Here is a 23,597-nt window from a genome sequence, read left to right on the forward strand (position 1 = left end):
TTAGAAGCGTTTTCTATTTGTAAACTGCCCTTACTACTGAACCCCCATGTTTTTTGGGGGTAGGGGGGTGAGGGAGCTCTGTTTTCTGATATAGCTCATTTAATATAGGTTAACATAGGTTCTCTTGTTCAGCAGTAATAAAGGAGTTTTTTTCTAATTTCTTATGTCCACTCTTCTGTCCTAGTTTCAACCACATGGCACAGTAATGATGACGATGTATATAGGGCACCTCCAATTGACCGTTCCATCCTTCCCACTGCTCCACGGGCTGCTCGGGAACCCAATATTGACCGGAGCCGTCTTCCCAAATCACCGCCCTACACTGCTTTTCTAGGGAACCTGCCCTATGATGTGACAGAAGATTCCATCAAGGAATTCTTTAGAGGATTAAATGTAAGTGTATAAGTTTTAGGTGGTTAACTATATATGGAGGGTAGTGTATTGATAGTGACTGCCTCTGAATTGCCATGTTGAAGATTCTGAAGTTGTATCTAGACTTGGAAGAAAAATGTATGCAGTTGACTAAGGGGTGTTTGGAATCTTTGGCTGAGAATATTCTCATCCTACACCAGTTGGACAGTCTTTATCAGCAGGGTTAATACTCTGTTAGTATAGAGAGGATCACTCAAAAAATCTCTGCCCCTTCTCATTAAGAAATAGTTAAATGTTGAAATATGGAAAGACTTTCTCTAACTCTGCCATTCTGTTAATGGCATCCAGGCTTATATCTAAAGTACTTTTTAATTTTTTATAAGAATATATTTAGTTGAACAGGTGTGTTTGTATTAGCAGAAGAATTTGCTGAGATTATTAAAGGTTCTTTGAGCTTGGTACTGCATGTAATGGTATTCACAGATTTGCTTATGAAACATAAGTCAGGATATGTGGGGACACTGATCTAGAAGATTCCAGAAATAGGAAAAAATGAGGATAGAAGTGCTCAGAGTTCTGTTTTCATTAAAAAGTATTTTCATTTAGAAATACTTAGGAAATCAGAAAATGAAAGAATGAGTAACAATCAAACATCTTTCCACTTTTTCAATTGGTTTTTCTCCAGAGTCGTTACCAATGAGGAGACCTTAAAAATGAACTGTTCTGTAAGAATCTGCTCCCACCTTCACCCTTGCTATGCTTTTTCACTCCCATATTCTCTGTAGTGCCCACCGGCTCCTATAGTTGGCTTATCCAGTACAGTTGTTTGGGTCCACCTACAAATCTTCCTCTATGTAAAATCATAGTACAAACTAGTAGGCTGACCCATTTTTTCTTTTCTGGTCTCTCCAATACAATAGGGAATAACCTCTAGCCTGTTCAAGCTTTTCATATTTATGCTTTACAACTGGTTTCGTGGTTTCCCTAGCCAGTTACCTCTTTCCGGTTTTGCTTCTTTTCCTATTCTAGTCATGGGTTAAGCTTGAATTGAAAAGTTACTGTAACAAAATTTATAGGCTCCAGATTAAAGTAACAGATCAGTGATGTAGAAGATAAACTTGAGTATATGCAAAATAAAACAAAGAAATAGGAAACACATGGTAGGTATCAAAAAGCTCAAAAGAAAATAGTCAAGTATTTGAAAAAAAAGACATGAAATTGAAAATAGAGGGTGAATACCCTTTTGTAAGCAATAAATAAAAATTAGTGCCAGGAAACAGTACATGAAACTTAAGACTAAAGGAAAGAATCCTGTGAACTTACAATTAGAAAACACTGGTTAACCTTAGATTAAAACCAGGTTGCTGTGAAATTTTTTCTTGTACTCCAAAAATGATTTGCCATCGCAATTCAGCAAAGGGTTGAGGGAAAGTAGGGGTTATAATTCAGTGTTTGACTCAAACCAGGCTATTAATAAGACAATAAAATTCTTCGGATATCTTTTGAAAAAACAAACTGCTCAGAAATATTTGCAAAAATTTGGCTCTAAATCTTAATTTCATATGATTCAAAAAATATAATGGGGCATATAGTAAAGTCTCTCTTTCATCTCTGCAATAGTTTTCTTCCTGGAGACAACCATATTTTGTGTGTTTTTTGTTTGTTTGTTTGTTTCCCAGAGAAATTCATTGCATATACAGTGATGCTTATTTGGTCCCCCAAAAAGTGAATGAACAAGAACATTGAATTAGAAAACATTTTTTGTTTCTTTACTCCCTCAGATCAGTGCAGTGCGTTTACCACGTGAACCCAGCAATCCAGAGAGGTTGAAAGGTTTTGGTTATGCCGAGTTTGAGGACCTGGATTCCCTGTTCAGTGCCCTGAGCCTCAACGAAGAGGTAAAGAGATTAAGAGATGGGACAGGAGCTAGCAAGAGATTTCTAGTGTGTTAATCAGTGAAAATTATATTTAGGTTAGTTGAATAGCTATTTCAAAAATTTCCATAATATCTACAAAATAAAGCCTGAATTCTTAACATTCAACATACAGCAAGCCACCCTGACTTCAAACTCAAAAGGTCCAAATACTTCAGGAAGGTATGTGGAAAATTGTGCAAGAAACTCATCATACCAATCCTTAATAAAATTTCCAGTCACTCACAGCCTTTCCTTAACTCCCATGGCTCTGTTTTTTGTTTTAAACTTTTTTATTGTGTAATATAACATATGTACAAAGCAAAGAAATAGTTTTCAAAGCACTCTTCAACAAGTAGTTATAGGACAGATCCCAGAGTTTGTCATGGCCTACCAAACGTTCCTCTCAGACTTTTCCTTCTAGCTACTCCAGAATATAGGAGGCAAGAAGGCATAAATATTTTTATCATCACAATCAACTTTTTTTTCTTTTTTGGGAAAAATAGCATGTAAAAAATGCAATAAATTTCAAAGCACAGCACCACAATTAGTTGTAGAACATATTTCAGAGTTTGACATGGGTTACAATTCCACAATTTTAGGTTTTTACTTCTAGCTGCTCTAAGATACTCAAGACTAAATGAGATATCAGTTTAATGATTCAGTAATCATATTCAATTTTTAAATCCTATCCTTTTTTTTTCCCCAAAATAACGTGACCTGATCAAAACAAATAGGAAAACCATATTAATCAGCTTTGTATGAAAAGGCATTATCTCATTTTCAAGAAAGTATTGAAATGGTATTTTTTGATAAGTTTTAATTTACAGAACAACTCAGAAAACGTTTCTCACCAGAGTATCATTTATGATATATGCTCCTAGAAACGTTTACAGGAGAATTGACAGTGACAGACAGTCCTGCTTTTCTGTCAGAGACATGAGAGCTTCTGTGGGGAGAAGAGATCCAGCTATTAATACATGAGGGAAAATGGGATTGATCTAATTGTAGTAAACAGTACTCAATCATTGATGCCATGTGGTGATTTTTAGATTCAAAGCAGCATATGAAAACATTTAGTTTACCTGTTAGTAATGGAAGCTTCTAATCTAGGAATCACTTTTATACCTCTGATGACTTTAGAAATCAAACTAATTATTTCTAAAAAGAGGAAAAGTCTTTTTTTCTCCTCTCAGAAGCCACTCACTTGTTGAGAAGGCGATTTCCTGAGCCATGTAGGCTGTAATTCTACATCTAAATTTATCAACACCTCTTCCAAATATTTCTGTCTCATAGTTGAATACCATGATGATGATCTGAAGTAAATGTCAGATAGGGAAAAAAATAAGTGTAAGCTAAGTTTCCACGTTTTTCTTCCCAAATCATTTTTAGATTTTATTGGCATTACTCATCTTTCCCTTGAATTTAATCTGAGTAAGAAAACGAATACCGTGAAATTGTTACCTGAAGTTTGCTGTGTTAACTATTACTTAAAATATTGTCATAGTCCTGACTTGAGTTATTTTGTTAAGAGATTTCATCATTGTGGTATTTAATAGAATTCAAAGTGTTTGTAACTAAAATTCACTTAACCCTTCTTCAACTATAGATTCTACCGTGGGATAAGGAAAAATCAGCACTAAAATAAATTGGGTTCAAAGTATATAAATAATGATGTGGGAAAGGGAAATCAGAGGATATCCATGAAGGAACTGATTTATTCGAAGGTAGTGTTGAGTGAAAGAGCTTGAGATTATGGACAGAGGCCATGTTTCATGAAACTTTGCTAGTACATGGTAAAGGCTCCATATATTTGAATAATTGCTGTGGACCCAAATATGCCATTTATTTAGGTGCTAACATTATACTTGACAGATTGCCTTGGATTATTAAAAAGTTCTATAAAATTCAGCTTTGTAACAGAAAAATAAGATGATTTGCCTTACATTCATTTAAGCATAACATAAATTTGTTAATTCCTAAGAAGTTATTTCAGTTTGCAAGCCTTTATAGAGGATTCTTTAGCCAGCATGTCAGAGTGTTGGCCAGATTATAGTGTTTTTCCCTTATCTTCCTTCCCCCAGTGCTTCTCCTATGCCCACATGTTCAAGGTCACTCATGGGATTTGTGCATAATGGGGCAAAAGGTTGGTTAACATGGTCCTATGCTCTCAGTCTCTAGGTAACAGGAGAATTCGAGTGGACGTTGCTGATCAAGCACAGGATAAAGGTAAGAAAGCTGGTAAAGATTTTTCTGTTTTTTCATGGTCCTGGGATAACAAAGCAGGTGTTTCCTTTCTCAGGAATTTTTTTAGAGGTGTGGACAGTGGAAGTCTTACCTGAATCTACAGCAGTCATTCTTAGCTGGTGACGGTTTGCCCCACAGAAAACTTTGGCAGTGTTGAGAGACATTTTTGGGTGTTACAGCTGAGATGTCTAATGAGTAGAATCCAAGGATGCTGCTGAACGTCTTACAGTGCGCAAGAAAGCCCCGCCCCCCACCTACATACCCCAGCAAAAAATTATCCAGCTTATAGTGTCAGTAACACCGAGTTTATTAAATATATAGTAACTTGTTTGATGCCTAGCAGTACATCGAGTACATGAGAGACTTAATTCTTGCATATTTTAGGGACTCTTGGCCTATACAGAAGATGACAGTTAAGGATTGAGCGAATAGAAATAAATGTGAGAAAAAGAATCACTTTGTTGAGTTAGAACACTTATGGGGATGGGACAGCTTCATGATGTGGCTGTGATACAAAAGAAAAACATGGTAAGATAAGGGGGTTTTTCTGTACATGAGAGAAATACTGGGCATAAGTTTTTGCAGGCTAATTTGTATTTTGTGTGTTTTGGTTCTTTTGTTTTGTATATATAGACAGAGATGATCGTTCTTTTGGCCGTGATAGAAATCGAGATTCTGACAAAACAGATACAGACTGGAGGGCCCGTCCTGCCACAGACAGCTTTGATGACTACCCGCCTAGAAGAGGTGACGATAGCTTTGGGGACAGTAAGTTCATTTTTATGAAGAAGTTAGTTTCTTCTGTGTCCTGAAGGAAACTGTTTAGTAATAGGACAAAGGAGTTAATTAGGTGATCACATTAGCAGATAGAGAGGAAACATGGATGTAGAAAGTTTTTTGATGAGTTAATACTATCACAGACCTGATAATAGGTGCATAAAAAGAACTTGATAAATTCATAATTTACAAAACCTTACCAAACAGAATGGAACGGACATTTCTTAACTTGGTAAAGGGTATCTGCAGTAAAACGGTTAACAATGAAACCCTGAAAACATTTCCTTTAAAATCAGGACTAAGACAAGGACTGCTGCTCTTGGGCTTTGAGCTTAAGCTCCTCCTGCCTAGCATGAAAAGGCAAGTATAAGTGACATGGTGGGGAAGAAAAAATTTTTGAGACAAGTGTTAATAAACCCAGCATTCAGCAAAATAAACTACATGAACTAATGAGAATTCATCAAGATTACGGCATTTCCGATGAATCCCAGAATGATTTGATCAGTGACTGGAAAAGTATTTGCAAGCCCCCTTCGGGGAATGGTGAGAGCGGGGAGAAATTCAGCTTCCCCAAGTTGAATTCTTGATATTCTCACAAGCAGTGTGGACAACCAAAGCTATAGGCTGAGCCCCCAATCTTGGGGTTAGTTCATATGAAACTTAACTCCACAGAGGATAGGTCAAGTCTACTTAAAATTTAGGCCTTTAGAGTCACCCCCAAGAGAGCCTCTTTTGTTGCTCAGATGTGGCCTCTCTCTCCAGCCAACATGAAGAGCAGTCTCACCACCCTCCCCCTCTCTGCATGGGACATGACTCCCAGGGGTGTGGACCTTCCTGGCAACTTGGGACAGAGATCCTGGAATGAGCCGAGACTCAGCATCAAAGGACTGAGAAAAACCCTAGAATGAGCTGAGAATTAACATCAAGGGATTGAGAGAACCTTCTCGACCAAAGGGGGAAGAGTGAAATGAGACTAAGTGTCAATGGTTGAGAGATTCCAGAGTTGAGAGGTTATCCTGGAGGTTATTCTTATGCATGGTAGATATCATCTTGTTGTTCAAGATGTAGCGGAGACACTGGAGGGAACTGCCTGAAAATGTAGAGCTGTGTTCCAGTAGTCATGTTTCTTGATGATGATTGAACAATGATATAGCTTTCACAATATGACTCTGTGAATGTGAAAACCTTGTGTCTGATGCTCCTTTTAGCTACTATATCAACAGAAGAGTAGAACATAATGGAATAAAAATAAATAATAGGGGGAACAAATGTTAAAATGAATTCAGTTTGAAATGCTAGTGGTAAATGAAAGCGAGGGGTAAGGGGTATGGTATGTATAATCTTTTTTTTCTCTGTTACCGTTGTATTTCTTTTTCTGTTGTCCTTTTATTTCTTTTTCTAAATCGATGCAAACGTTCTAAGAAATGATGAATATGCAACTATGTGATGATATTAAGAATCACTGATTGTATATGTAGAATGGAATGATATCTTAATGTTTTGTTTATTAATTTTTTTAATTAATAAAGTTTTAAAAAAGATCATGACATTTAAGAGCAGCATACAAAAATTGGTTGCATTGTTATATATTAGCAGTAAACATCAAAATGTAATTATTAAGGTACCTTTTACAATGACAGAAAATTCGATGACTTTAAAAATACTAAGTGCCTGCCATGTATCAGACACATTCTGTGCTCAGGTTGCAATGAAAAAAGCAAATCCTGCTCTTGTTGGGCATGCATTATTGTAGGGGAGAGAAATAATATGCAGATAAATAGAAACGTGGTAGTTCAGGTGAAGAAAGACTCAACACTATTCATGATTATTAAAAATTAGAAAGGGTGGTGCAGCAGTGGCTCAGTGGCAGAATTCTCGCCTGCCATGCCAGAGACCCGGGTTCAATTCCTGGAGCCTGCCCAAGAAAAACAAGTAGAAAGAACCTATTCAGGAAAAAAATTAATAAATAATGGTTTGTCCATATACTGGAATACTTTTAATATGTATATATGTACAGGCATTTAAAAATAGAGATAAAATTCAAAATCTATTATGTTGAGGGGTAAAAGCAGATGTGTGTAACTTTGAAAACAATACCATATTGTTAATTGAATTATAAATTATAGAAAATATGTGTGGTGATCTTTTGGCCCTCATGATTGTAGATATAGGTAGGGGGAGTCCTTTAGCTAACATCTGTAGCATTATTTTTAAATAACTGAAATAAACATGGGAAAATATTGACATCCACTAAACCAAAGTGATGGATTTACAATTTTGTTAAAATTGCTTCTGTACTTCTGTATGTTTGAAATATTTTGTAAGTGAAAAGAAATGGAAAAAACAACCTAAATTAAGAATCATTTTAGTTTTGTGAAACACCTAGTGAGCTCTGTACCAAATATAATTTAACACAGTAAAAGATGACTCCTGTTTAAGGATAGTGTTGAGGGTCCTCCTTCACACTAAGAAGATGCAAGAGAAGAAAGAAAGAATGAAGCAGAGGTCAGAAAGGAAAACTAGATCTGTAGGTTCGTAGCTGATTAAATCTTTGTGACCTAACAAAGCCTTAGGGAGAACTACCTGAAGCAACTTCACTTCAGCATTTATGCAAAATGTTCTGTTATTGACAGGAGAAATAGCTCGTTTTTACAAAGAAGTCAGACCAAGGGACCTCTTGAGTCAAAGGACATGATTATTTTCTTGCCTGAATCCTTTAACATATATCAAGAAAGGATGGAGTCTTACATGGTGGATAGTAAGAAACTGAGTGTGTTCTTGTTATCTAAAGAGCACAAGTTGGTAAGGCCTTAGATTAACTATTACTGTAAACTCTTGGCAGATGTTTGTGTCCTATAATTTTAATATTATCTCAGTAAAATCAAGTGCAGCGTATGCATGCTTTTAAGCCTTTTATTGCATATTTCTAAAGCAACTTTCATAGTGATAGAATTTTCAACTTTTGTCCACAGTGGAGGAATTAATTTATTTCCATTTTGGTGATGGAAAATGATGTCCTCTTAAGTTTCTATTACTTAAGTAATAGATAATGTGTCATCGTGTGTTACATATATTTTTCCCATTTTGTTTGCCTTTCAGATAATGTGTTAATGTTAATTATCTTCGCATAATGATTATCAGGCATGGAAAATTGCAGCTTTTTTTTTTTCCTAAGGTTTTATGTTTGCATTTTTTATATTTTAATCTTTAATTCTTCGGGGAATTTGCAGTGGAATCTACAGAGTCACTCCCCCAGCCCCTTCTAAGTTGTTGGCCCAGCAACATTTAATAACCAGGAAAATACCAAGAAAAACTTAATTTGATACATTTTTTTCCACTTTATTTAATGTGACCAAATTTTGGAATGACCAAATTAGCCCAATAACCATCATCATTCTATATAGTAATAGTACCAGAGAACCAAAAGGATGGTTTTACCTGTCTCTTTCTTTCTAGAGTATCGTGATCGTTATGATTCAGACCGGTATCGTGATGGATATCGTGATGGTTATCGTGACGGCCCACGCCGGGATATGGATCGATATGGGGGCCGGGATCGCTATGATGACCGAGGCAGCAGAGACTATGATAGAGGTTATGACTCCAGGATAGGCAGCGGCAGAAGAGCATTTGGTAGTGGTTACCGCAGGGATGATGACTATAGAGGAGGCGGGGACCGCTATGAAGACCGATATGACAGACGGGAAGATCGGTCGTGGAGCTCCAGAGATGATTACTCTCGAGATGATTATAGGCGTGATGATAGAGGTAATCATTTTCTTTTCCTTGGAGTGGACTAGTGGAAAAAATATAATTGGAAAATTTGTGGTTAGTTTCAGACCCTATAAGTAAGCACAGATATTTTACACATTGTAAAGAAGGCAGCAAAGCATAGTAGAGAGAGCATGGGATAAGTAGAGATGACATGGTAGTAAAGCAGAGTCCAATTCTTTACAGTTCACATGCCTTAACAACATAGATTTTTCAGTAAAATTTAAGGACTAAAAGTTGAAAAGGTAAAAAAAACGTTTGCCAGACATTCTTTCTTCTTGGGGGTGGGTGTGCGTGGTCTGGGAATCAAGCCCAGGTCTGCAGATGAAAGGTGAACATTCTACCACTGAACCACCTGTGCACCCCACATTTTTAAGATGTGTGATAGACTGTTCAAGTAAGTTGTGTTGGCCCATTTTTCAAGTGAAGGAAATTCATATGATAAAGTTTCATAGCCAGTAATTGTCAGTGTGAAGTTAAAGTGTTGCTGATTTCAGAATCCTGGTACCGCACTATTTGATAGTTGTTAATGAGATGTTTGTACCTATTCTAAAATTACACCATTAATGCTATGAATTTATATAAATATGTTATATAATTATTTACTAAAAAATTATTAGTAAATGAACACTATTTGTGTTTTTACTTTAATGACGTCATCAAAAAGATATCTGACCAGATTTTTCTATATTTAAGTAATATTAGACAGCAAACATAATTATTCATACACTTTAAACATAATCTTATTTATGAGTAATTGATTTTTAGCATTATGGAAGAGATGTTTGTTGTAAACATTTTATACTGTGCAGAAGGTTGTAAAATGGAAAACAGAAGTATCCCAATCCTCATTAGTACCCCTAGAAGTTCCTGCTCTTAATCTTTTCAGAAAGCTCTTGGATATGGGTTAACATTTTTATACATTTTTAATTTTAAAACTGAAAACCTGTGTTCTGCAATTTGCTCTTAATTTCAGTTAATAGTTTATCGTAAGTTATTGTTTCATATTAAGCACATATAGCTATACCTACCTCAATCTTTTCAAACAACACTTCAGTATAGGGATATTTTCATTTATTATTTGTGTGTGTGTGTGAAAAATAACATATATATGAAAAAAGCAAAAAATTTCAAAGCACACCACAGCAAATGGTTGTAGAATAGATTTCAGAGTTTGGTGTGGGTTACAGTTCCACAATTTTAAATTTTTCCTTCTAGCTCCTCCAAGACACTGGAAACTGAAAGAAATATCAATATAATGATTCAGTAGTCATTCTCATTTGTTAAATCCTGTCTTTTCTGTTCTAGCTCATATCTTCTCCTTTAATCTTTTCCCAATCCTTAGAGATATTTGGGCTATGCCTATTCTACCTTTTTCATGTTGGAAAGGGGGATGGAGCTATTTGATGTTCTAGAGAGACTGGCCCCTCTGGGTTTCAGGATTTATCTGGCCTAGGAACCTATCTGGAGGTTGTAGGTTTCTGGAAAGTAATCATAGTGCATGGAACCTTTGTAGAATCTCAAGTAGAGTCCTGGGTATTCTTTAGGATTGGCAGGTATGGTTTTGATTGGGGTTTGGCAAACCGTGGTAGTAGCAATGTCTAGCTGAGGTTGGGTAAGAGTAGCCTCCACAGAAGCCTCACAACTCTATTTAAACTCTCTCAATCACTAATGCCTTACTTGTTACAATTCTTTTCCCTCTTTTTGTCAGACAGGCATTGTTGATCTCACATTGCCAGGGAAGGTAGTATTTTACTTGCAGAGTTGGACTTAGAGAGAGAGGCCGCATCTGAGCAACAAACAAGGGAGGTCTTCTGGAAGTAACTCTTAGGCATAACTATAGGTTGACTAACCTCCACTACGTAAATAAGTTTCACAAGAGCAAGCCTCAAGATGAAGGGTTTGGCCTACTGACTTGGGTGTTCCTAATGTTTAAGACAAAACATAGTCTCTCTATTTATTTGTGTGTGTGTGCTCTATGGTGGGGTTCACATTTCATTCTTTTTCCATGTGACTATCCTGTTACTGCAGCACGATTTGTTTATTGGGGGGAGGAGGGGAATGCATGGGCCGGGAATCAAACTCTGGTCTTCTGCATGGCAGGCGAGAATTCTACCACTGAACTACGCTTGCGTCTCTAATCTTTTAATATCCCTGTACTGGTTCTGACCTTTGTAAAAGAGCATTATTTACATAATTTCCTATAATTCTCCGAGTTAAAAAAAATACGTATTTTTTTAATATAAATGTATTCACTAATAATAAACCAAGTACTCGTACAAGCATTTACGATTCTATGTGTGTATAGTTATCTCCATTTTACAACTGAGAAGAAGGGAGGCTCAGATGTGGGCCTCAAATTCTTGACTTACAGCCATTTGATCCCTTTCATTCTTTTACCCTTCTATTACCTACACACACCTGATTTCTTTTTTTCCTTGTTGATCTTACCCCAACTTCCCCCAGAGTCACTGCCTGCCAGTATCTTTCTTTGGGCCTCATTGCCATACTCATGTCATTCAGCAATTGTCTCCTAACAAATTTCCCTACCTCGTTGCATTTTTCATACTAGGCCCAGTTGTTTTTCTGAAGCTGGACCTCCTCCTTTTACAAATCTTCCAAATCTCCCCATACCACAATCTGAAAGATAGCCCATATTCTGTACCTCTGCCTTTACTGTTCTACAATTTACCTCTTTGGTATAGTTTCCCATTCTTCCATTTTATCATTTTAGGTTCATGCTTGTCTTTCAAAACTGCTCCAGTATGTCACTGCTTTGAAGCCTTCACAGGCTTCGCCAGTCATAGTACTTTCCACTCTTAACAGCTTTCATATGGATAAATCTATCTTACAGAACTTTTAAAGAACACACTGTGTTCTTTTTAATTCTGACTCTCCAGTTAAATTGAGCTCCTTTGTAGGCAAGCTGAAACTAGGCTACCTAGCCATTATATTCCTGGGCTTAGCACAGACTGACATGTAGGTGCTCAATATGTTATCTGTTGAGTGGTTAAATAAATTGACATTTTCAAAGGAAGAAAAGATATTATGTACCACGGTAAGAGGAGCAGTAGAGTTGCTTCAATAACATGGATTTCATTCTCAGGTTTACTAAATATTAACTGTATGACCTTGAATGATTACTTTTCTGAGCCCATTAGTTTGCAGCAGATGTACATATGCAATAAAATTAATGAGATGCTTGGGACTGATAAGTACCACATATAGCATAGTGGTTATGAGGAGGACAGAGTGCATGTGATCAGGGAGAAATATTTATATCTCCCTTGTCTAAAATAGGATAAACAGTGATTTTAAGAAATGAAATTTCTTTTAAACACTTAGGTTTGTCTTCATGTATTCTGACAATTTTGATCAAGAAAGAAATCAGACTCCCTTAGAGTTTATATGTTCAGTAGTGTGTATGTTCATCATTGCATGCTTTGCCCTAAGAATCACCCAACAAATTTGTATTACACATAAAAAGTATAAAAACTATTCTTCCTGTGCTGTTGTTTCAAGCTCATCGTCAACTATGGGAAAGTACCAGACCCGGTTTTTCAACAAAAAGTAGTTTGATCATTATAGAAAAGTTTTTCCCGGGTAATAGTAGTCATAATAAATGACTTATTGACCATTAAAATTTTACTATGTTTAGAAGGGCCTAGACTTCGAAATAGCGTCTTGTTTTCGTTTTTTGTTTGTTCTTAACAAAAACTTTGTGTAAAGCTTGTGGATTAAACAATAGATTTCTAAATTAAAAAAAAAAATTACCGTATTTAGCCTTTCCCGTGGTCTAGTATTGCATCATAGATGTGGTAGGAGAAAGAACTCATTGGGTTTGGTTATCTAAGCTACCTGTTTTCTAATTATCTCCTGTTTTACCTTCCTTGCTGAGCATCTAGGCTACTGACCTGAATCCTGTATAGCATTTCATATGAGTCATGTCTGGGAATCTGGCTTTCAGCCATCAGTTTCTGATTATTTGAAAACCTATTACTTAGAGTATCATTTAACTTAGGTCCCCCCCAAAGACCCAAACTGAATCTAAAGCCTCGGAGTACTCCTAAGGAAGATGATTCCTCTGCTAGCACTTCCCAGTCCAGTCGAGCAGCTTCCATCTTTGGAGGGGCAAAGCCTGTTGACACAGCTGCTAGAGAACGGGAGGTAGAAGAACGGCTACAAAAGGAACAGGAGAAATTGCAGCGTCAGCTGGATGAGCCAAAACTAGAACGACGGCCTCGGGAAAGGTAAGGTTATTTCCCATCAGTGCACACAGCAATTCTTAATAGGAGAAGTACACCCCAAAGGAACATTTGGGAAATTTGTGTGGGTGTTGATTGTCAGTGATTAACATTTAGTGGCTAGGGGCTGAGAATGTTAGGCAGTTTGCAATGCATAGGACAGTTTCTTACAATGAGGACTTGTTCCATGTCCCTTGTGCTTTACAAAAGACCTATTGGACTAAACTTGCTACGATATGAACTGTTGGTAATTTAATAAAGGAATTAAGAAATTATGGCTGTTGTCTTTTTTCATAATAAAATTTTATTGAGTCACAGCCTCATCTATTCCTTATACAGTAGCTACAGCTGCTTTTGTGCCAAATCGGTGGAGTCCTGTAGTTATGAGAGAGACTATATGACCCACAAACCTAAAATATTTACTATTTGGCCTTTTGAAAAACCATTTACCAGCACGTGCTTTGTTTTATAGAGTAAGAAACACCTGCCATGGTCATTCAACTAAAAACCACAGTGAGGCGCAGTGTCTTGGTGGTGTTGGAAATAGCACCATGATTGGTAATGAGTGTGTGTTTTTGAAGGAGCTGCGGCCACAGCTCTCCCATCAGCCAGGCCGCAGGCGCGCCTACTCGGCCATAGGTGACCACACCATCACCATCTTCTCACCTGACAGCCACCTCTTCCAAGTAGAGTGTGCCATCAAGGTCTCAGCCACTGTTGGTGTTCAAGGAAATGATACTGTTCTTGATGTGGAGAAGAAATCAGTGGCCAAACTGCAGCATGAGAGAATGATGCAGAAGATCTGCACACTGAATGACAGCGTCTGCGTGGCATTTGCAGGGCTCACCACCAATACTAGTATAGTCGCCAACAGGGCGCAGGTGGAGTACCAGAGCCACTGGCTGACAGTGGAGGACCCAATCATGGTAGAGTACATCACCTGCTATGTTACCAGCCTAAAGCAGCACTGCCCGCAGAGCAACAGGCACAGACAGACTCTCAGGCATCTCCACTCTCATTGTGGTCTTCAACTTTGACAGCACTCCCAGACACTATCAGACCGACCCTTCTGGCATGTATTACTCCTGGAAGACCAGTGCCATTGGCTGAGGTGCCAAGTCAGTGTATGAGTTCCAGGAGAATAACTACAGTGATGAAAGCCATTGAAGCAGACGGCTTGACCATCAAGCTGGTTATCAAGGCCCTTCTGAAAGTGGTTCAGTCACGTGGCAAAAACATTGAGCTTGCTGTGACGAGGAGAGATCAAGATTTTAAATCCTGAAGAAATTGAGAAATACGTTGCTGAAATTGAAAAAGAAAAAGAACTAAAAGCATCATTATGAAGTAAATTTCCTTACTTGTAGCAATTTTTAAAGTCAGATCAAGAATGATTCTCAAAATGACATGTAGGCATCTCTGTTCCATTTGTCTGAACTCATTGTCCTATAATAAATTTCCATATTTGAAACAAAAAAAAAACAAATACCAGTTAACACTGATAAGGATGGCTGTTTGAAAAAAGTAAAATAAGTGTTGTAAGGGCTGCAGAGAAATCAAAACTTGTGCATTGTTACATGGAAAATAAAACGGCAGTTCTTCAAAAAGGTAAATACAGAATTAACATATGATATGACCTGGAATTCTTCTAAGTATACACCCAAAGAGAGTGAAAACAGATATTTTGATGCACAAGTGTTTATAGCATCATTCACAACAGCCAAAAATTGGAAATAATCCAAGTGTCCATCAACGAATGAGTAAACAAAATAGTACAAACAGTGAATGGAATATTACTCAGCCTTTTGGAAATAATGAATGAGACATTCTGCAGCATGTAAGAACCTTGGAAACATGCTCAGTGAAAATACGGCTTGTAAGGACAAAAATTGGTGATATCACAAGAGATCACTAGAAATAGCAAATTCAGAGATTGAACAGATTAAAGGTTATGGGTGTGGGGGGGTAATAAAAAAAAATGTAAAACTCACCATGAGGAGGTGAGTAGGATCCAAAAATTCATTTGTATCAACTGCGGTGTTCTGTTATGAAGTTAATAAAAATTATATTTACTTCTTTTCACATAATTGGGGTAGAGAGAAAATGTTTTCACTTAAGTGTAGGCTATAATTTTTCTGTTTATTTTTTTTTGAATTTATTGGTTATATTATCTGAATGTTATTTCAAGATGGGAAAGGAAGCTTTACAAAAGTGTTTATATAAAAGGAAATCTAAATATATACCATTTTAAATAACATTGGGGAAATGTTAATCTTGCATAAGATAACAATGGTGTGATAATGCAGCGGGATGTTCTTCACTGTAGCTGATGTTTGCTAAATTTAGAGGCGAAGTGTCTTAATATCTGCAGCTAAGAAGTAATGGTTCTTGAGGAATCAGCGTTGGTCCAAGGTGGCTTTCGTTGATCCAGACATGCTGTATTTGTTGTTTCTTTTTTGTACAGACACCCAAGTTGGCGAAGTGAAGAGACTCAGGAACGGGAACGGTCGAGGACAGGAAGTGAGTCATCGCAGACCGGCACCTCCGCCACATCTGGCAGAAGTAAGTCAGATCAGGGTGGGTATCATATTGCTGTTTTCCATAACTTATCGGGGGATACATAGAGCAAATTATGCAGAGAATTTGGGGTATTGAATTCAGTCAGTTCCATGAACTCTTTATTTGGGTTAGCATAGACTGATCTGAGTTACATATCTCCTGCTTTGAAAAATCTAAGAAATGGACACCAGAGAAGACTTGTATGATCCATTTCATAAATAATCTGCCACTAAAATGTATTTGACTCTTAGGATTTGTCCTTTTGCGTTATGTCTTGGCATTTAAAGTTTTGTTTATTCAGAGCAGTCATAGGCCTGGAGTTCAATTTAAGTTGCCCCACTGCGAGCCTTTTCTCTTTTTTTACTAGAGAAATTTTAGTTTTACATATACTCCCCTCTCACACATGCAGTTTTCTCTATTAACATTTCTTTTTTATTAATTTTTTTAAAAAAATTTAACAATAAACGACCAGAAACATTCTTAACATATGATCATTCCATTCTACATATATAATCAGTAATTCACAATATCATCACATAGTTGCATATTCATCCTCATGATCATTTCTTAGAACATTTGCATCAATTCAGAAAAAGAAATAAAAAGACAACAGAAAAAAAAAAACAAAAACAAAAAAAAAAAGATACATACCATACCCCTTACGCCTCCCTTTCATTGATCACTAGCATTTCAAACTAAATTTATTTTAATATTTGTTCCCCCTATTATTTTTATTCCATATGTTCTACTTGCCTGTTCACAAGGTAGATAAAAGGAGCATCAGACACAAGGTTTTCATAATCACACTGTCACATGGTGAAAGCTGTATCATTATTCAGTCATCCTCAAGAAACATGGCTACTGGAACACAGCTCTACATTTTCAGGCAGTTCCCTCCAGCCTCTCCATTACATCTTGAATAACAAGGTGATAATCTACTCAATGCGTAAGAATAACCTCCAGGATAACCTCTTGACTCTGTTTGGAATCTCTCAGCCATTGCCACTTTGTCTCATTTCACTTGTCCCCCTTTTGGTCGAGAAGATTTTCTCAATCCCTTAATGCTGAGTCTCAGCTCATTCTAGGATTTCTGTCCCACATTGCCAGGAAGAGCCACACCCCTGGGAGTCATGTCCCATGTAGACGGGGAAGGGTGGTGAATTTGCTTGTTGTGTTGGCTGGAGAGAGAGGCCACATCTGAGCAACAAAAGAGGCTCTCATGGGGGTGACTCTTAGGCCTAAATTTTAAGTAGGCTTGATCTATCCTTTGTGGGGTTAAGTTTCATATGAACAAGCCCCAAGACTGAGGGCTCAGCCTATAGCTTTGGTTGTCCACACTGCTTGTGATCCCTATTAACATTTTGCATGTGTATCTGCATTACAGTTTATGAAACAATATTATTATGATTATCCTAATTTTAGCACTTTGTTCAGTCAGAGGGGCAACCTTTTTTGATATCAGGGCAAAGAAAGGCCAGTGCTAGTTTTAAGCTTTGCTCTTCTGGTCTTATTTCTTCCTCATTGTCCACAAGCACTTTTTAGTGTTTTGGAAACTCGAATGGATCCCTTCTTTATCATGATCCAGTGTATTTTAAGATTTCTCTTCCACCCCTAAATTGACATGTACTGAAGCATTTCTCAAAACATGGTTCAAGGCTGAAGTGATTTGGAAGTTCATCCAAGGGTTGTAGGCATTTTCTGGAAACTATGTATACTAGAGGAGCCTCTCAGTAACAGCATACAACAAACCTTTTTTATAACTAGGTAGGGGTATGGTATTTATTGTTGATTGGTATACCTGCTCCTGTAGAGCCTGCACTTAAAATATGGAGTCTGACAAAACGAGCACGAGTCATTTGGTTGTCGTTTTTTGTTTTTAATCACGCATATGTTATGCTTTTCATAAATTTATAAATGTGATAGTATCACATGTATTGTGTGTGTGCTTGTCAAGCTTCTAAATTGAAATTGAGCCAGTGATTCCCAGAGTTTGGGTTTCTGTGCTCAGTTCCCTAGGCATGCTCACATACGTGTAAACACATATCATTTTCCTAAAAAGAACATTTTAACACTGAAAATACAGAAAGGCTATAATCCCAAAGTAAAAGGAAACTTGCTCATTCCAAAAAAGGTCACATGACTGTCATTTGGGAACTACTAGTTTAGGAGTAATTCTATCTATTGGGAGCCAGATTAGAGTCTGTATTTCAGAATAATGATGGAAAGAGGTGAACTTGGGTGTTCAAGCATTATAGGTTCTGATTTGGCCTTTCCACTCTGACTTCGCAGATGCACGAAGGAGAGAAAGTGAGAAATCTCTGGAAAATGAAACACTCACTAAAGAAGAAGACTGTCATTCTCCAACTTCTAAGCCTCCCAAATCTGATCAGCCTCTAAAGGTAATGCCAGCCCCTCCACCAAAGGAGAATGCTTGGGTGAAGCGAAGTTCTAATCCTCCTGCTCGATCTCAGAGTTCAGACACAGAGCAGCAATCTCCTACAAGGTGAGTCAGCTTGGAAATACGGCAGTAGGTTAGCTACAGAATCTTAAGTACTGTGTTAGCATAATAGAAAATGTCCATTGGGATGTTGCAATGAAAGAAGGCATTGCCAGGGAGGCATTAGAAATCAGATCATAGGGAGGGAAGTACCTTGCTTGTCTCAGGACTGTCTGGGTCAAATTGGACTTGCTTAGAAGCAAGTTTACAGCCTGTGTCCACATCATAGCACAAATAGACTCGGCCAAAGGCAGTAAGTTACACTGTGTTTGCTCTTTTAGTTCAAATTTAGTTGTATGCTGGAGCTGGATGATGAGCCAAGCCAAATGTTCAGTTTTTCAGAGTTTTGGTAGCCAGTTGTCACTTAAGTGGCTTGAAATTGGCCATAGGGAAAGAACATTTATACCACAGAAATCTACCAGTGCTGAATATTAGGGGCTTTCTTTCACACAAGAGAGCTGTTTACATACCACTGTTCAAATTTAAATTTCCCTTATGCAGGTTATTGCCAGTATGGCCTAGGGTGTCAACTCCTTAGGTTCCTCATCTGTAAAAAAGAGAATAATAATCCTGCCCTTGCATGGTTGTGATGATTCTAAAGAATGTGGCGCTTAGTGTTAGGTTTCCCAAATTTTAATGTTCCATAACATTAGGTATATATTTTTTGTTCTCTGTAAAGCTTACTGCACTTGGAGAATGACTGCAAGTTTCTTAGCTGCTCCCTCTCTGAGACAACTGATGACTCTCATTACATGTTTTCCTTCTAGTAGTTGCGGGAAAGTACCTTCAGCTCCACCATTTGAGGAAGGACCAGCAAGAAAAGGTGAGACCATACTGAGGGGAAATAGTTTTCACCTGGATATGAAAGCTAAATAAAATCTACAGAGGAGTCAAGACATTTTGAATTTATGTATTTTGTATTTGCATTGAAGGATCTTTGATTACCCATCTACTTTTTTTTTTTTGCCAGTAGAGGGCAGGAGTGGGCACTTTGAAGAAAACAGAGCCCTGCCCTTTCCTGGTAGAACATTTCTTTGAATGTTGGGGGGGGGGGGGGGTGCGCGGAAGGAAATTAACTTGCTTGACCAGATTAGAAATATCACCATCAGCAAGGCCAAGGTCACCACAGAGCATTATAGTCCTTATTTCCAGCTTGCTTAATTGAACTTTTTAGTAGGGTCGCGTTTGGTTTGGAGCAGGGTGTGGGTTTATAGAAAAATCATGCAGAAAGAGTTCCATATACACGTGCACACGCAGTGTTTTTCTATTACTAACATTGTGCATTAGTGTGGTACTTTGCTACAATTCATGAAATATTTTTATAATCATGTTATTAACTCTTGAGCTCACTGTTCACATTAAGGTTCACCTTTTTTGTAAACTTATATACAACCTAAAATTCTCCTTTTATCCTTTTCAAATATATAATTCAGTAGTGTTAAATACATTCACAGAGTTTTGCCTCCGTCGTCTTGTTTGGTTTTTTGTATGTGCGACACAATGGACATGGGAAGAAGGTCTTAAGAAGGAAGTCCGTGTTGGGAGAGGTTTTAACTTCCCTCAATAAATATGGACATACCCTTTTTCAACTTAAGAGAAACCTAGGAGAGGGCAGTAGACTTCTTTACTTGTCTTCAGTTGACTTTTGTATCTCTTTTGAAGCAGATGAAAACAAAGTAGATGGGGTGAGCGTCCCAAAAGGCCAAAGTGGGAACTCCATCCGTGGTCCAGGAGATGGAGGGAGCAAAGACCACTGGAAGGAGTCTGATAGGTATTCATGTTCTCTTTGTTGTCATTTGTAGCTTTTCATCTGATGGTAATACGTATGTGTCTGTGTAATTAAGATATTCTTGGTTTGCCAAGTACTGTCAGATATCTCACTGTCAATAAACTAAAGTAAACCAATGTAGACTTTTAAATTCTAAGCCTCTGAAATACTAGTGATCAATGAAAGGGAGGGGTAAGGGGTATGGGTATGTATGAATTTTTTTCTGTTTTCTTTTTATTTCTTTTTCCAAACTGATACAAATGTTCAAAGAAATGACTGTGATGAATATACAACTATGTGATGATATTGTGATTATATAACAAGAATGCAATGATCATACGGTAAGAATGTAGGTTGAATTTTAAAATTAATAAAATAAAATAAAATTCTAAGAATCTAAAAATAATATGCAGATAGCAGGAACTATTGACTAGAGGGCAGCCTTATCAGTTACTTCAAAGCTGCTTGTGTGTGTCTGAGATACGTCTCCTAAAATGTGGTTCTGCGCTTACATCTCTGCAGGAAAGATGGCAAGAAGGATCAAGACTCCAGACCTGCACCTGAGCCAAAGAAAACTGAAGAAAATCCAGCCTCTGTGAGTAAATAAAGGCTTGCTCCCAACTTTTCTAGTTCATTTTTACTCTGAAAAGTTCCTTTTTTAAAGATCTTGGTATTTTTGCTTTTGCCATTGGACGCCTTTACATTTGGAATAACAAATAGAATAATGGAAATGAGACATGAGGGTTTTTTAGATATAGTAAAAGCATCTTAGATTAACTTGTTTCCCTGTTTCAGCCTTTCACTTACTACCTCATCTCTTTCTCCAGATAATAGGTGGTGGTGGTGGTGGAGGTGGAGTAAGAACTCATGTTCCTCTGCCTCCCTTTTCCCAGCCATTCTCTTCAGTGAATAGTGCTAACGAGCAAGCAGTTTGTGAAATCTGGGTTCCCTTTGCCCAAAGTATTAGTACCTGTTTCTTGTTTTTCGTTGTGAGAATTCGGGCCTTTGTTATTTTGTCACTTTTATCTATTACAGAAGTTCAGTTCTGCAAGCAAGTATGCTGCTCTGTCAGTTGATGGTGAAGATGAAAACGAGGGGGAGGAATACACCGAATAAACCTCTACATCCTGTGCTTTCTCCTAGTCTCACTCCATCCTGGAACATTCGAGAGCAAATCAAACCTCTATCCAGACAAGACAAAATAAAACACACCATCTCCTGGAGACCTTTCTTAACTTTTTTTTTTAATGAAATGAAATTCTTTTGCATGCTGCTGCAGCCTATAAAGTATTGAACTAACTGGAGTATTGCCAGTTTAGCCAGAGAGAAAGAGACACACGGCTTTTAAAGGGAAAGTTGTGTGTTTTTATGACAGCGTGCAGTTGCCTGTGTGATTAGTGCCTAGGGACCTCCGTTTAGCAGAAATGGTAATAACAGTGATTCAGTCTGGAATCTGGTTGGGCAGTAGGGCAGATATAAGAAAGTGTGTGAGATTTCTACCTTTTAATTCCTACTATCCTATTGTGGCATATATGAATTCTGAAACATAAATAAATTTTCCGTCCTTGGAAAGATAGGTTAAATAGTCTCTGAGGTCATTTTAGTCTCCAGGAGGCTGCCATCCCCTCTTCTTAATTTAATTCTGAGCTTTAGGGCCAGCCTAGGGGGTATTGCTTCATTTTTACCCCCCAGGGGGGTAGTTGGGAGTGAGTCCACAGGCCATGGGAGAACAGGACTGCTCTGTGACCAAAATAAATGGGAAAGACATGATTTGAAAAGCTTTGGGAGGTGATGGGTTATTTACACCAGATAATAGGGAAATGGTGTGTTCTCCAATAAACACATATGGTTACTTCCTAGAGCAGGAAGCACTTAAAGGTTGTGGGAATTCCCAGGTCTTTTATGTGTCCTGATTTTGCTCTTTCTAAATGCTATCCTATGTATTCACTTTCTTTTGAAACCTTAAAGCTTTAAGAATTGAGTCTCATCATTGTCCTATGTTCCTCATACTTTTTACTATCACCTCCCACAAACTGCTTCTATTTAAGTCACATACCTAATCTCTTAGATGTTTTGTGTCTCAGCCACTGGAAGCTGTCAATTGAGGAATCACTGCTTTTCTCAAGCAAATTGGCTCCTTGAAGTCTTGACTCTCCTTCCCTCCACCTGTTTCTGCTCCTACTTCTTTGACCCCTTTTATCAGTCAGAAAACTCCAGAATTAATGGTCTCGGGTAGTGAATAAGGGTGGACAAATAGGGACAGTTAAATTGGGGGCATTTCTTCCAACCTTGATTGGTTTATTTTTACTTCATTTTTTTACTAGTTTCCTCCTCTCTCTACTGAAATCCCACAATTTGGGTTTATAATGTGGCCTAGAACCAGTGTGTATGTGTGTTTTTGTTTTGTTCTTTTTTTTAAGCCTCCCTTGAGAGAATAAATGATGGAGAAAACTAACAAGGTCCTGGTTTCTCTTGCAACAAAATAGCATAACTTCCCTGCTTTTGTGTGCACCTCTTACAGGGGTCGGCTTGGTAGATGGTGTCCTTCCCGCCATGGGCAGTATTGGTACATGCAGAAAAATGACACCTTGGTCTCTTGTTTGCAATCCTTTCTCACATAAGTCCTAGGTTATACCCTGTCCAGCCGTGTAGGGTTTTGGTTCGCATGTGCTGCAGCAGTGGACATAATGAATCATTTATCCAGTGGACATAAAAGGTATTCCAAGTGAATTTTTTAAATTATTGGCATGGACTGGCTACTAGCTAGGAAGTGAGCTTTTAGAGAGAGAAAGCCAAGGGTGGAAGGTTTTTGGTTTGTTTTTTAACTATTTGCTGTAGATGATGAAAAGGTAGGGTTTGCCCTCTTCATGTCTACTCTTCTTCCAAATAGTTGTATCCAAAACTGTTCTTTCCCAATCCCCTCCTCTCCCCCCTGTTAAAACAGGAAACAGGGATTGATTTATGTCCAGCTCCTGAATACGTGTAAAATTTGTACAAAAATATCTTCTATGAAAATGATTTGTAATCTGTAGACTTAATACCTGGGAGATGTCTTGAGATGTAAAATCCCCATCCTTTGGGTTGTGGGGTTTTTTTGTTTTCTCCAAATAAATCTGATCTTTAAAGTTCATTTTTATGTTGAAATTCTTTCACATACACCCGTACTCCCAGGGCTTTTATTGGACTTAATATTGATTGTCTGTCCTGTCCTCCCACCATCCCACCATCTCATTCAGGTTTAGGTACCATTTCATGTAAGACCAAAGGATAGAACTACAAGGGAATCTTCCTCAACACTTATTGAGGTCCAGGGCAGAATTTGCCTTCCAGCTGCCCCTTTGGCATTTTTTGCCTGGTGTCCTTTCCTCACCTTTTTTTTTTTAAATAAGCTTAAATTTAGAATATTTTTACATTGTACAGGAAAATTGTTTAGATAGTACAGAGTCCCTTAT

General features: G+C 37.7%; 1 protein-coding gene and 1 pseudogene across 7 annotated transcripts in view; both read left to right on the top strand.

Annotated features, from left to right (window-relative positions):
• EIF4B (eukaryotic translation initiation factor 4B) overlaps positions 1-23,275 on the top strand; it is a 31,856-nt gene extending 8,581 nt beyond the window's left edge. The window contains exons 3-14 of one of the 7 annotated variants that reach the window (XM_077110797.1): positions 185-393; positions 2,154-2,270; positions 4,460-4,514; positions 5,166-5,300; positions 8,766-9,077; positions 13,102-13,330; positions 15,786-15,898; positions 18,170-18,383; positions 19,145-19,200; positions 20,040-20,148; positions 20,668-20,740; positions 21,181-23,275. In XM_077110797.1, coding sequence (XP_076966912.1) covers positions 185-393; positions 2,154-2,270; positions 4,460-4,514; positions 5,166-5,300; positions 8,766-9,077; positions 13,102-13,330; positions 15,786-15,898; positions 18,170-18,383; positions 19,145-19,200; positions 20,040-20,148; positions 20,668-20,740; positions 21,181-21,261 — 1,703 coding nt within the window. In that variant the 3' untranslated portion in view covers positions 21,262-23,275. The remainder of the gene's footprint in view (positions 1-184; positions 394-2,153; positions 2,271-4,459; positions 4,515-5,165; positions 5,301-8,765; positions 9,078-13,101; positions 13,331-15,785; positions 15,899-18,169; positions 18,384-19,144; positions 19,201-20,039; positions 20,149-20,667; positions 20,741-21,180) is intronic. The other 6 variants (XM_077110798.1, XM_077110799.1, XM_077110800.1 and 3 more) reach the window with 6 other exon arrangements.
• LOC143642433 (proteasome subunit alpha type-7 pseudogene) lies at positions 13,337-15,779 on the top strand (annotated as a pseudogene).
• Positions 23,276-23,597: the final 322 nt, after the last annotated feature.

The sequence above is a fragment of the Tamandua tetradactyla genome, chromosome 7, assembly GCF_023851605.1.
Source record: "Tamandua tetradactyla isolate mTamTet1 chromosome 7, mTamTet1.pri, whole genome shotgun sequence".
NCBI lineage: Eukaryota > Metazoa > Chordata > Mammalia > Pilosa > Myrmecophagidae > Tamandua > Tamandua tetradactyla.